Source organism: Loxodonta africana, chromosome 6 (assembly GCF_030014295.1).
Source record: "Loxodonta africana isolate mLoxAfr1 chromosome 6, mLoxAfr1.hap2, whole genome shotgun sequence".
In the NCBI taxonomy this organism is placed as follows: domain Eukaryota; kingdom Metazoa; phylum Chordata; class Mammalia; order Proboscidea; family Elephantidae; genus Loxodonta; species Loxodonta africana.
The window spans coordinates 48,749,255-48,763,991 of NC_087347.1; the positions used below are offsets into that span (position 1 = coordinate 48,749,255).

At 37.6% G+C, this 14,737-nt stretch overlaps 2 protein-coding genes across 2 annotated transcripts in view; one reads left to right on the forward strand and one right to left on the reverse strand.

Moving 5' to 3' along the window:
* Window positions 1-14,737, forward strand: part of BOLL (boule homolog, RNA binding protein) — a 66,411-nt gene that overhangs the window by 46,464 nt on the left and 5,210 nt on the right. Inside the window, 1 exon segment of the mRNA XM_064287441.1 lies at window positions 864-962. Within this exon segment, the coding sequence (XP_064143511.1) occupies window positions 864-962 (99 nt within the window).
* The window catches only part of MARS2 (methionyl-tRNA synthetase 2, mitochondrial), a 54,869-nt gene that overhangs the window by 10,050 nt on the left and 30,082 nt on the right, over window positions 1-14,737 (reverse strand). The gene's annotated exons all lie outside the window — the stretch shown is intronic.

Sequence of the window (14,737 nt, forward strand, 5' to 3'; positions counted from 1 at the left end):
AAGTTGACACACAATCTTAACCATCACAGTGTTGAAATGATAATATTTTTAATATATTGGTTTACATAAAATATATTGATAAAAATCAGTTTCACCTGTTTCTTTTTACTTCTTTTAATGTGGCTACTAGAAATTTTTTAATTCCATATGTGGCTTACATTATATTTCTATTGGGCATTGGTACTCTAGAGCCATCTACCTTGCAGTCAACAGGACAATTCTACTGGAAGTCCTACAAATACCTCAGATTTTATGTTACAGACTTCTCACCCGTTCTCCAGACCTCTTCCCCTCACCTCCAACCTCCTCACACACAATTACATAAACATCGAACTTGTTTCTTACACCCCATATCACTTTAACATGATACATCCCTTTCCTATTGCTCTACTGCCTCATTTTTCAACTGTCCCTTAGCGTATGATCTTCCTTCCAGCCATATCAAACAACCCGGGCAGATCTCGTGTTCTTACTTGCTTCTGTGCCTTTGCTCATACTATTCCCCCTGCCTCTGTTGCCTTTATGCCTTGCTCATACTATTCCCTTCTCTTCTTAATTCTTCAAGCTCAAACATGAACTCTACTAGGAAACATTCCCCAACCACCCTCTTTCTTAAGCTAAATCAAGTAGTTCTTTTGCTTTCTCCCATGTGTCTCTGTATGTGTCTCACAGGACTTTGATTTTGACTATTGGTCTATTTCCCTAATCAGACTATAAATTAAGATAGGAAATGTATTTTTCATCTGTTTTTCTCCATTGTGTAGCAGATTTCCTAGTATACCGTAAATGTGGAATAAATGTTTTGAATTAATAAATGAAAAGAAATATAGATTTCTCTCTTGTGCTCTCTTTTTTTGGAATAGCCTTATTCTGATCATGGAGTTCAAGCAACGTATCACCAGGTTTATGCTCCAAGTGCCATTGCTATGCCTGCACCTGTGATGCAGCCTGAACCAATTAAAGTAAGAAACTTATTTTGGTTTATTTTTGTTTTTCTTCAGTCCTATTTCAAGTTTTCAAAATTTCTCTTCTGAAAAATAACAACTTTAGATATTTATTATCATATTTGTGACCAGAAGTACAAAACTAGTACATTGTTTTGTGTGAAGGAAATACAATTCTAAATTAACTGTATTTCTTATTAATTAGTGTTAGAAGTTATAAACCATACACGGTCAAATTTTGATTATCTGTGTTAATGGCGTGTAACATTTATGGAAAGGTGAAAATAATTAATGATCTATTCTTCCACTTTAGGGATCGTGCTCATGCTTCCTAAATCAGATCCAGGCCAAAGAGTATAATCTCGTTAGATTCTTGCATATATTCAATATATTTTGACTGTCTACTCTGTGGTGAGAAATTCTGCTTATTCCTTTATGACTTAGTTTCTTAGTGAAATTCTTGCATCATCACTTTAGGGAAATGGACTGTATCTCCAGTAGAGAACTATGGGCTTGATTGACTGTTGTGATAGTAATATGAATCTTGCTTACAGGGTTTTGGTGAGGGAAGTAGGCATATTCTAAAACAATATAATGAAGATTAGTTATTTCACATTGAGATTTTAGGCTTCTGACCCATCCCATGTTTTGAACTCAATACAAAACAGTCTACTTTAAAGATCCTCCTCAGTCTCTCACATCCCCCCTCACTCCATAGAACTATCCACTGCCATCACCACTCCACTGCAAACATGAAATAAAATACTTTTGACCTAGAGGGACAAAAAAAAATTTTTTTTCTAATTCCTTTTATGAGCAATTAGAAAAAAAGAGAATTTTCCAAGTCAAAACTAGAGGATAACCCAGCCCGACTGTTACATAAGAATATTATATTTCTTTTCTTTTTTTTAAGGTTGAGTGTTTTATACATTTATACTAAGCATTTTTCTTTAGGTGATTTGGTGGCTCTTAATAGAATGGGCCCCATTCAAGGACAGAAACTCAAAAATCATCTCTCTAGTTTTTTAGAACTATACAATCCTATAGAAATGCTTTACTATCTAAGTTTTAATCTGTTAAAAATTATCCATTTTGTTTATAGTACATTCTTACTATAACATGAAAATCTTAATACACAAATGTTATATCATTAGGAGACAATCTTTTCCTAAAATGTATTAGCCTAATATTAAAATATTAATGAATGACACTTAAAACATTAGCCTTTATTCTGCCTATGCAAAATTTCCCTGATGTACAAAAAACCTTGGTGACTTTTAAAATAAAAAGGTGGAAGTATTCTTCAGAAGAATTTGAGCCTGTTATTTTTTTATAAATGTAAGTAATTTTTCAAACTCTAGTGTAATTTTTCACTTTAATTATAATTTTAAGGATGCTAATTAAGTGTATTCCACAGTAACAGTTTCAAATGTTAAAACTATCTTGAAACAATAAATCTAATCAATAAAATAGAGACCTCCTGGCAGAGCACAGAGCACAAGTGTAAGTATGAAAGTACTGCTTGCCAGAAACTACTCTTGACTGAAAGCCATAGGCGGTCATACTCTGTCAAACCAAATATATATTGTAAAGCAGACCAACATAGAGACTACTAGATTAATATGGCAGTAATTAGAACTACCATTCCCTAGTTCAGCAGAGTCACATCTTATACAGAATTAAGTTTTAAAGTCAATAAAGCAAAAACCACATAACATCAAAATTATCCCATTGTTAGACCACAGGAAGGAACAAAAGGAAAATCTTTTTGCACCTGGGCATTCAAACTGTTATTCTTTTACAATAAGCATCAGACTTCTAAGGATAAAGGGTACCCACCCAACAGTGGAAAATTCTGAAGTTTTCCTACAGTGTTTTTCTATTTTTTTTTTTTGCACTAAGATTAAGTATCTAATAAATTTGTTCTTATAAGGATTAATTGAGATGCTGGAAACCAGGGAAATTATAATTTGAAGTTCATCTTTAAGTTAAATGTGCATTTTAACTCCAGTGTACACTAGCTATTAATGAAACATGTATAAAAAGCTGAAAATTTATAATTGCACTGAATATTAAGGATAACATTTAATCAATTGCCAGGCTATGAGGAATTTTTTTTAATTAAAGCACCAATTAGACTTGAATTAAAAAACACAGCTATTGGTCAGTATATACACCTGACCCTTTGAAAAGATGGTATGATTCAGAAATAAATTGGAAGGAGATTTAGCCTACTGCCACTGTCTACTTCTAGCTTAGAGACCCAGAACATGCACTAAAAAAATTAGGCAATTATCCTTAATATGGAAACCCTGGTAGCGTAGTGGTTAAGTGCTACAGTGGCTAACCAAGAGGTCAGCAGTTCAAATCCACCAGGTGCTCCTTGGAAACTCTATGGGGCAGTTCTACTCTGTTGTATAGGGTCGCTATGAGTCGTAATCGACTCAACAGCAGTGGGTTTTTTGGTATCCTTAATATAGGAGCCCTAGTAAAGCAGTGGTTAAGCATTTGGCTGCTAACCGAAAGGTCAGTGGTTCAAACTCACCAGTCACTCCATGGGAGAAAGATGTGGCAGTCTGCTTACAGCCTTGAAAGTCCATTGGGGCAGTTCTACTCTATCCTGTAGGGTCGCTATGAGTCAGGATCAACTCAACGGCACCTAGGTTTCGATCCTTAATATGCAAAAATATTCCAATACTTCTATCTTCTTGCTAACCATTTCCTCATTTAATTATCATTAACACTTCTTATAAATTAGAGACTGAAATCCCCTTGTACTCAGAGGGAGACAAGTGTAAAACACTGTATTCAGTGGCGGAGCCAAGATGGCGGACTAGGCAGACGCTACCTCGGATCCCTCTTACAACAAAGACACGGAAAAACAAGTGAATCGATCACATACGTAACAATCTACGAACCCTGAACAACAAACACAGATTTAGAGACAGAGAACGAACTAATACGGAGAACGAACTAATACGGGGAAGCAGCGATTGTTTCCAGAGCCTGGAGCCAGCGTACCAGTCAGGTACGGCACAAGCACAGAGACCTGCTCCACCCCCCTGAACTAACCCCGGGAGGGGGACCAGCCGGTTCCACGGGCGGCGTGGGACGCAGCCGGTAGGAGAAGTCCCGGGGAGGCAGTGACTGATCTTGGAGCAGAAAGAGCAGCACCCGAGCCGGGGAACCGTCCTGCAGGGATTTGGACTGGACGCAGGTACGCCATAAACACGGAGAGTTGCTCCACCCCCCTGAACTAACCCCGGGAAGGGGACCAGCCGGGTCGCGCGGGCGGCGTGGGACGCAGCCGGTAGGAGAAGTCCCTGGGAGGCAGCCACTGGTATTGGAGCGGGGAGAACAGCGTCCCAGCCGGGACACTCGGTCACGGCACAAGCACGGGGAGCTACTCCACCCATCTGAACTAACCCCGGGAGGAGGCCTAACTAGTTCTCGGGGGCGGCACGGCCACGTGGCTAGAGGGACGAGAAGTCCCCGGGAGGCAGCGACTGATTTTGGATTCGAGAGTGCACCGTCCCAGTAGGGGAGCCTTGACGCTTGGCATGGGGCTGGAAGCGGAGGATCTGACCGTGACTCCAGCGGGCCAGAGCCCCCGGGGGCAATCTCCACACAGCCAGCACACATAGGCGACGCGCCCGCGGGAATCTCAGATATAATAGTCATTCCAAGCAAGACAAGCAACTCTGGCTATATTCTGAGGTGCTACTCACCTATCTCTCTGTTCCCTCCCCCACCCTCCCCAGGCGGCTTCATTAACATCTGAATATCCTGAGCCAGAGGGAGAACTCTGATAGGGATCTGACTGCAGTTTTTTTTTAGTGGATTTTCTGGAAAAACTAGTTTCCCAGTGATGGCTCAGAGACAACAATCCATATCAAACCACTTAAAGAAGCAGACCGTGACAGCTTCTCCAACCCCCCAAACAAAAGAATCAAAATCTTTCCCAAATGAAGATACAATCTTGGAATTATCAGATACAGAATATAAAAAACTAATTGACAGAATGCTTAATGATATCACAAATGAAATTAGGATATCTGCAGAAAAAGCCAAGGAACACACTGATAAAACTGTTGAAGAACTCAAAAAGATTATTCAAGAACATACTGGAAAAATTAATAAGTTGCAAGAATCCATAGAGAGACAACATGTAGAAATCCAAAAGATTAACAATAAAATAACAGAATTAGACAACACACTAGGAAGTCAGAGGAGCAGACTCGAGCAATTAGAATGCAGACTGGGACATCTGGAGGACCAGGGAATCAACACCAACATAGCTGAAAAAAAATCAGATAAAAGAATTAAAAAAAATGAAGAAACCCTAAGAATTATGTGGGACTCTATCAAGAAGGATAACCTGCGGGTGATTGGAGTCCCAGAACAGGGAGGGGGGACAGAAAACACAGAGAAAATAGTTGAAGAACTCCTGACAGAAAACTTCCCTGACATCATGAAAGACGAAAGGATAGCTATGCAAGATGCTCATCGAACCCCATTTAAGATTGATACAAAAAGAAAAACACCAAGACATATTATCATCAAACTTACCAAAACCAAAGATAAACAGAAAATTTTAAAAGCTGCCAGGGAGAAAAGAAAGGTTTCCTTCAAGGGAGAATCAATAAGAATATGTTCTGACTACTCAGCAGAAACCATGCAGGCAAGAAGGGAATGGGACGACATATACAGAACACTGAAGGAGAAAAACTGCCAGCCAAGGATCATATATCCAGCAAAACTCTCTCTGAAATATGAAGGTGAAATTAAGATATTTACAGACAAACACAAGTTTAGAGAATTTGCAAAAACCAAACCAAAGCTACAAGAAATAATAAAGGATATTGTTTGGTCAGAGAACCAATAATATCAGATATCAGCACAACACAAGGTCACAAAACACATCGTCCTGATATCAACTCAAATAGGGAAATCACAAAAACAAACAAATTAAGATTAATTAAAAAAAAATACACATAACAGGGAATTATGGAAGTCAATAGGTAAAAGATCACAATAATCAAAAAGAGGGACTAAATACAGGAGGCATTGAACTGCCATATGGAGAGTGATACAAGGCGATATAGAACAATACAAGTTAGGTTTTTACTTAGAAAAATAGGGGTAAATAATAAGGTAACCACAAAAAGGTATAACAACTCTATAACTCAAGATAAAAACCAAGAAAAACGTAACGACTCAACTAACATAAAGTCAAGCACTATGAAAATGAGGATCTCACAATTTACTAAGAAAAACGCCTCAGCACAAAAAAGTATGTGGAAAAATGAAATTGTCAACAACACACATAAAAAGGCATCAAAATGACAGCACTAAAAACTTATTTATCTATAATTACCCTGAATGTAAATGGACTAAATGCACCAATAAAGAGACAGAGAGTCACAGACTGGATAAAGAAACACGATCCATCTATATGCTGCCTACAAGAGACACACCTTAGACTTAGAGACACAAACAAACTAAAACTCAAAGGATGGAAAAAAGTATATCAAGCAAACAATAAGCAAAAAAGAAGAGTAGCAATATTAATTTCTGACAAAATAGACTTTAGACTTAAATCCACCACAAAGGATAAAGAAGGACACTATATAATGATAAAAGGGACAATTGATCAGGAAGACATAACCATATTAAATATTTACGCACCCAATGACAGGGCTGCAAGATACATAAATCAAATTTTAACAGAATTGAAAAGTGAGATAGACACCTCCACAATTATAGTAGGAGACTTCAACACACCACTTTCGGAGAAGGACAGGACATCCAGTAAGAAGCTCAACAGAGACACGGAAGATCTAATTACAACAATCAACCAACTTGACCTCATTGACTTATACAGAACTCTCCACCCAACTGCTGCAAAATATACTTTTTTTTCTAGCGCACATGGAACATTCTCTAGAATAGACCACATATTAGGTCATAAAACAAACCTTTGCAGAGTCCAAAACATCGAAATATTACAAAGCATCTTCTCAGACCACAAGGCAATAAAACTAGAGATCAATAACAGAAAAACGAGGGAAAAGAAATCAAATACTTGGAAAATGAACAATACCCTCCTGAAAAAAGACTGGGTTATAGAAGACATCAAGGAGGGAATAAGGAAATTCATAGAATGCAACGAGAATGAAAATACTTCCTATCAAAACCTCTGGGACACAGCAAAAGCAGTGCTCAGAGGCCAATTTATATCAATTAATGCACACATACAAAAAGAAGAAAGAGCCAAAATCAGAGAACTGTCCCTACAACTTGAACAAATAGAAAGTGAGCAACAAAAGAATTCATCAGGCACCAGAAGAAAACAAATAATAAAAATTAGAGCTGAACTAAATGAATTAGAGAACAGAAAAACAATCGAAAGAATTAACAAAGCCAAAAGCTGGTTCTTTGAAAAAATTAACAAAATTGATAAACCATTGGCTAGACTGACTAAAGAAATACAGGAAAGGAAACAAATAACCCGAATAAGAAATGAGAAGGACCACATCACAACAGAACCAAATGAAATTAAAAGAATCATTTCAGATTATTACGAAAAATTGTACTCTAACAAATTTGAAAACCTAGAAGAAATGGATGAATTCCTGGAAAAACACTACCTACCTAAACTAACACATTCAGAAGTAGAACAACTAAATAGACCCATAACAAAAAAAGAGATTGAAACGGTAATCAAAAAACTCCCAACAAAAAAAAGCCCTGGCCCAGACGGCTTCACTGCAGAGTTCTACCAAACTTTCAGAGAAGAGTTAACACCACTACTACTGAAGGTATTTCAAAGCATAGAAAAGGACGGAATACTACCCAACTCATTCTATGAAGCTACCATCTCCCTGATACTAAAACCAGGTAAAGACATTACAAAAAAAGAAAATTATAGACCTATATCCCTCATGAACATTGATGCAAAAATCCTCAACAAAATTCTAGCCAATAGAATCCAACAACACATCAAAAAAATAATTCACCCTGATCAAGTGGGATTTATACCAGGTATGCAAGGCTGGTTTAATATCAGAAAAACCATTAATGTAATCCATCACATAAATAAAACAAAAGACAAAAACCACATGATCTTATCAATTGATGCAGAAAAGGCATTTGACAAAGTCCAACACCCATTCATGATAAAAACTCTTACCAAAATAGGAATTGAAGGAAAATTCCTCAACATAATAAAGGGCATCTATGCAAAGCCAACAGCCAACATCACTCTAAATGGAGAGAACCTGAAAGCATTTCCCTTGAGAACGGGAACCAGACAAGGATGCCCTTTATCACCGCTCTTATTCAACATCGTGTTGGAAGTCTTAGCCAGGGCAATTAGGCTAGACAAAGAAATAAAGGGTATCCGGATTGGCAAGGAAGAAGTAAAGTTATCACTATTTGCAGATGACATGATTATATACACAGAAAACCCTAAGGAATCCTCCAGAAAACTACTGAAACTAATAGAAGAGTTTGGCAGAGTCTCAGGTTATAAAATAAACATACAAAAATCACTTGGATTCCTCTACATCAACAAAAAGAACACCGAAGAGGAAATAACCAAATCAATACCATTCACAGTAGCCCCCAAGAAGATAAGATACTTAGGAATAAATCTTACCAAGGATGTAAAAGACCTATACAAAGAAAACTACAAAGCTCTACTACAAGAAATTCAAAAGGACATACTTAAGTGGAAAAACATACCTTGCTCATGGATAGGAAGACTTAACATAGTAAAAATGTCTATTCTACCAAAAGCCATCTATACATTTAACGCACTTCCGATCCAAATTCCAATGTCATATTTTAAGGGGATAGAGAAACAAATCACCAATTTCATATGGAAGGGAAAGAAGCCCCGGATAAGCAAAGCACTACTGAAAAAGAAGAAGAAAGTGGGAGGCCTCACCTTATCTGACTTCAGAACCTATTATACAGCCACAGTAGTCAAAACAGCCTGGTATTGGTACAACAACAGACACATAGACCAATGCAACAGAATTGAGAACCCAGACATAGATCCATCCACGTATGAGCAGCTGATATTTGACAAAGGCCCAGTGTCAATTAACTGGGGAAAAGATAGCCTTTTTAACAAATGGTGCTGGCATAACTGGATATCCATTTGCAAAAAAATGAAACAGGACCCATACCTCACACCATGCACAAAAACTAACTCCAAGTGGATCAAAGACCTAAACATAAAGACTAAAACGATAAAGATCATGGAAGAAAAAATTGGGACAACCCTAGGAGCCCTAATACAAGGTATAAACAGAATACAAAACATTACCAAAAATGATGAAGAGAAACCCGATAACTGGGAGCTCCTAAAAATCAAACACCTATGCTCATCTAAAGACTTCACCAAAAGAGTAAAAAGACCACCTACAGATTGGGAAAGAATTTTCAGCTATGACATCTCCGACCAGCGCCTGATCTCTAAAATCTACATGATTCTGTCAAAACTCAACCACAAAAAGACAAACAACCCAATCAAGAAGTGGGCAAAGGATATGAACACACATTTCTCTAAAGAAGATATTCAGGCAGCCAACAGATACATGAGAAAATGCTCTCGATCATTAGCCATTAGAGAAATGCAAATTAAAACTACGATGAGATTCCATCTCACACCAGCAAGGCTGGCATTAATCCAAAAAACACAAAATAATAAATGTTGGAGAGGCTGCGGAGAGATTGGAACTCTCATACACTGCTGGTGGGAATGTAAAATGGTACAACCACTTTGGAAATCTATCTGGCGTTATCTTAAACAGTTAGAAATAGAACTACCATACAACCCAGAAATCCCACTTCTAGGAATATACCCTAGAGATACAAGAGCCTTCATACAAACAGATATATGCACACCCATGTTTATTGCAGCTCTGTTTACAATAGCAAAAAGTTGGAAGCAACCAAGGTGTCCATCAACGGATGAATGGGTAAATTGTGGTATATTCACACAATGGAATACTATGCATCGATAAAGAACAGTGACGAATCTCTGAAACATTTCATAACATGGAGGAACCTGGAAGGCATTATGCTGAGCGAAATTAGTCAGAGGCAAAAGGACAAATATTGTATAAGACCACTATTATAAGATCTTGAGAAATAGTAAACCTGAGAAGAACACATACTTTTGTGGTTACGAGGCGGGGAGGGAGGGAGGGTGGGAGAGGGTTTTTTATTGATTAATCAGTAGATAAGAACTGCTTTAGGTGAAGGGAAAGACAACACTCAATACATGGAAGGTCAGCTCAATTGGACTGGACCAAAAGCAAAGAAGTTTCCGGGATAAAATGAATGCTTCAAAGGTCAGGGGAGCAAGTGCGGGGGTCTGGGGAACATGGTTTGCGGGGACTTCTAAGTCAATTGGCAAAATAATTCTATTATGAAATCATTCTGCATCCCACTTTGAAATGTGGCGTCTGAGGTCTTAAATGCTAACAAGCGGCCATCTAAGATGCATCAATTGGTCTCAACCCACCTGGAGCAAAGGAAGATGAAGAACACCAAGGCCACACGACAACTAAGAGCCCAAGAGACAGAAAGGGCCACATGAACCAGAGATCTACATCATCCTGAGACCAGAAGAACTAGTTGGTGCCCAGCCACAATCGATGACTGCCCTGACAGGGAGCACAGCAGAGGACCCCTGAGGGAGCAGGAGATCAGTGGGATACAGACCCCAAATTCTCATAAAAAGACCAAACTTAATGGTCTGACTGAGACTAGAGGAATCCCGGCGGCCATGCTCCCCAGACCTTCAGTTGACACAGGACAGGAACCATCCCCGAAGACAACTCATCAGAAATGAAAGGGACTGGTCAGCGGGTGGGAGAGAGACGCTGATGAAGAGTGAGCTAATTATATCAGGTGGACACTTGAGATTGTGTTGGCAACTCTTGTCTGGAGGGGGGATGGGAGGATAGAGAGAGAGGGAAGCAGGCAAAATTGTCAAGAAAGGAGAGACTGAAAGGGCTGACTCAATAGGGGGAGAGCAAGTGGGAGTAGGGAGTGAGATGTATGTAAACTTATATGTGACAGACTGATTGGATTTGTAAACGTTCACTTGAAGCTTAATAAAAGTTATTAAAAAAAAAGAAAAAAAAAACACTGTATTCTAGAGGGCAAAGAGGGAAAGCCTGTACTTTCCAGCACCAAGCGTATCAGGAGGATATACATTTTCATGCACTGCGAACAGTCAAATTATAAACTACCTTCTCAAACCATAGCATGAGCTAGGGCCTGGGTTGGCCCACTATCCACCCCCTAGACATTACAACCATCTTAGTTGAAACTCTTGGGAGAAAACTGAAGGCAAAAATCACAAAACATCTGAGGACTACAGTACAAGACACACACACACGTATGTATGCGCGCACACACACACACACAAGAAGTGCCAATAATAGCTACTCCTTACGTATTTAGCTTAAAGAATCAAAAATTTTAAATAAATATTAAAACGATCAACACCATGCATCTTTGGGAAACACTTCATACTCGTGCTTAAGTTTTTTTTTTCCTTCATCTTATCCATTTGTCATGGATTGAATTATGTCCCCCCAAAAAATGTGTGTATCAATTTGCCTGGGCCATGATTTCCAGTATTGTGTGGTTGTCCTCCATTTTGTGATTGTAATTTTATGTTAAAGAGGATTGCAGAGGGATTGTAACACCCTTACCCAGGTCACATTCCTGATCCAATGTAAAGGGAGTTTCCCTGGGGTGTGGCCTGCACCACCTTTTATCTCTCAAGAGATAAAAAGGAAACGGAAGCAAGCAGAGAGTGGGGGACTTCAAACCACCAAGAAAGTGGCACTAGGAGCAGAGCACATCCTTTGGACCCAGGGTTCCTGCGCAGAGAAGCTCCTAGTCCGGGGGAAGATTGATGAGAAGGCTGACAGAGAAAGCCTTCCCCTGGAGCTGACACCCTGAATTTGGACATTTAGCCTATTTTACTGTGAGGAAATAAATTTCTCTTCGTTAAAGCCATCCTCTTGTGGTATTTCTGTTACAGCATCACTAGATGATTAAGACACCGTTTTTTCAAGTAAGGTTTACAAATAACTTTTACCTCAAACTTACCATGTTACCATGTAATTATATGGAAGTAATTACATACCTCAGTGGTCCAGTTTGAAAGAATGTCTTCAAGATCTTAAGCAGTAATTTTGTGTTTACTTTTTCATTACTCACACGTAAGATGGGATTCTATGAATCCCTTTCTATTGTATGATTTAGTTTTTCTATACACAACTAAATTTAATAATTGGGTAGAATATTTTGAAAACTTTTATACATTTTCTTGGCCATTCTTCAGTACTTCAGAGTTTAGGTGTGCTTTTCCTGAAATAGTATTGTTTAAGAGTGTTAAGCACTCCTTGGAAACTCTATGGGGTGATTCTACTCTGTCCTATAAGGTCGCTATGAGTCGGAATCGACTCGACGGCACTGGGGGTTTTAAGAGTGTTATATTTACTGCTTATATTTAAAACTTCAGATGAACATATTAACACCTTAAAGTACAAAACACCTTATCTTCTTTCATTCTTTCTATAATGACATATTTCCAACACAAACTGTATTAGTTCTTCATTGTAAGATGAAAATAGCCCATTTCATCTTTTAAAACCTTAAGAAAGAGTTCTCTATGTCATCCTGGAAATTTTAATGAGGGCTCATTAAAAGCCTCCTCACTCAACTTTATAAATTGTCCAAATAATTTTTTTACTGGAAAAATAATTGATAAGATTTATTTTCTGTTCCATACTGTCAATTTTGTCTTTTTTTTTTTTTTTAATTATGCTTTAGGTGGAAGCTTACAGAGCAAATTGGTTTCTTGTTAAACAATTAATACACATATTGTTTTGTGACATTGGTTGCCAGCCCCACGACATGTCAACACTCTCCACTTCTCAGCCTTGGATTCCCCATTTCCATTTGTCCAGCTTTCCTGTCCCCTTTGCCTTCTCGTCCTTGCGCCTAGGCTGGTGCGCCCATTTAGTCTCATATACATGGTTGAACTACATGTGTTATTGTTTGTTTTATAGGCCTGTCTAATCTTTGGCTTAAGGGTGAACCTCAGGAGCGACTTCAGTACTGAGTTAAAAGGGTGTCCAGGGGCCATACTCTGGGGTTTCTGCAGTCTCTGTCAGACCACTAAGTCTGGTCTTTTCAATTTTGTCTTTTTCATGTAATGCTTATACCTGAACTCCTTCACTTTCCACTTCCTATCTTGACTTTTTTTTTTCTTTTCTTTTTTGGATGTGCCTTAAGGTTTCTTAAAAATAAGGAAAAAAAAGGGAGTTTGTTTATCCTTCTAACCTGGTTTTAAAAATTTTAATTACAGGATAAGATTAAAACTGTAGCTAACATAAACCTTTATGGATTTAAGTTCTTTGTTGCTATTTCTGTCACAAATTTACAATGTATTATCAACTATGGAAGAATCTAAATGAATTATATGGGCCATTAATTAATTCTACAAATCACATAAATAGCTTGCCCACTGCACAAAGCATATAGATGCTATATGACAAGCCATGAGTAACAGCTCACTCTCAGTAGTTTGACTCATCATTTATTGAATATTACATTTAAAAATTAATATTTGAAGCGCTGTGGATATAAAAATTAGTAAGACAACAAGCTAACTTTCAAGATTACATTGTTCTGTTCATGCCCTGAGCCCACAGTTTTCTTCTTACTTTACTTCAGAACGTTCAATGGTTATTTAAGTACCGTATTGTCACACAGATAACACACGTTATACCTTTTTTGCCAACCATGAAACACCCTCCTTGATGTTTTTGTAAGTGAGCTATGCTGCACGTTAGATGTGTGGGCACGTTATTTACATGAGGTGCATTATTTGTGAAAATATGGTACTTTTTATTGAAGTTAGCAGGACCTGAGTAAAATTTTTGTTTTATTTTAGAAAAAAAGGAATAAATGATGAAAATGTGAATGGATCTTCTCTAGGATATCCCACTGAATTATTTATCTGTCGTAATGTTACATTAAAATTTTTTTCTTCTGTGAACATTTATTGGAATCAAACTAACTTCTTTATTTCGAAATGTAATAAAAATTATTAAGGTTCCCAGGTTCTAACCCAGAACCTTTATCTGTTGTTTCTCATGTTTAATAGTATAATTAGTTGAAGATGTGCCCCATATTAAAAACATTGAAATAGTATCAATAATTGTTTCCCATTACTTCACAGCTATTATATTTATGACGATCTTTTCTTTTTTTTTTCCTACCTTCTTAGAAAGGAAATATAAAACATTGTTGAAAACTTTTTCTTATTTTCCCTAGAACTGGAAGTTTGTATCACTGTTTCTTATTTCATCTTAATGCATTTAGGTAGTAGTATTAAAAAAAAAAAAAAAAACCAAACCCACTGCCGTCGAGTCGATTCGGACTCATAGTGACCCTATATATCTCAGCTTAATAGAATTCACTGAAAGATTTAAAAAATTGAATTTTTAAATAAGTTCAGAACTTAGTTACTGCTCTTAAGAAAATAAGTAGATGTGCATCTTGCTGCCTTCAGTTTTCCTGAGATGTTGGAATCTGAATCTAAGATCGCTTTAAGATAATCAAGCTGAATATTGTGCCTTTTTATTATACTTGAAATGTTAATGATGGTAGCATGTAAGACAGGGCCTATACATTGTAGCAAAAAGAGTGACAAACAGATTCTTAGTGATATTGTAGAATAATCACTGTTC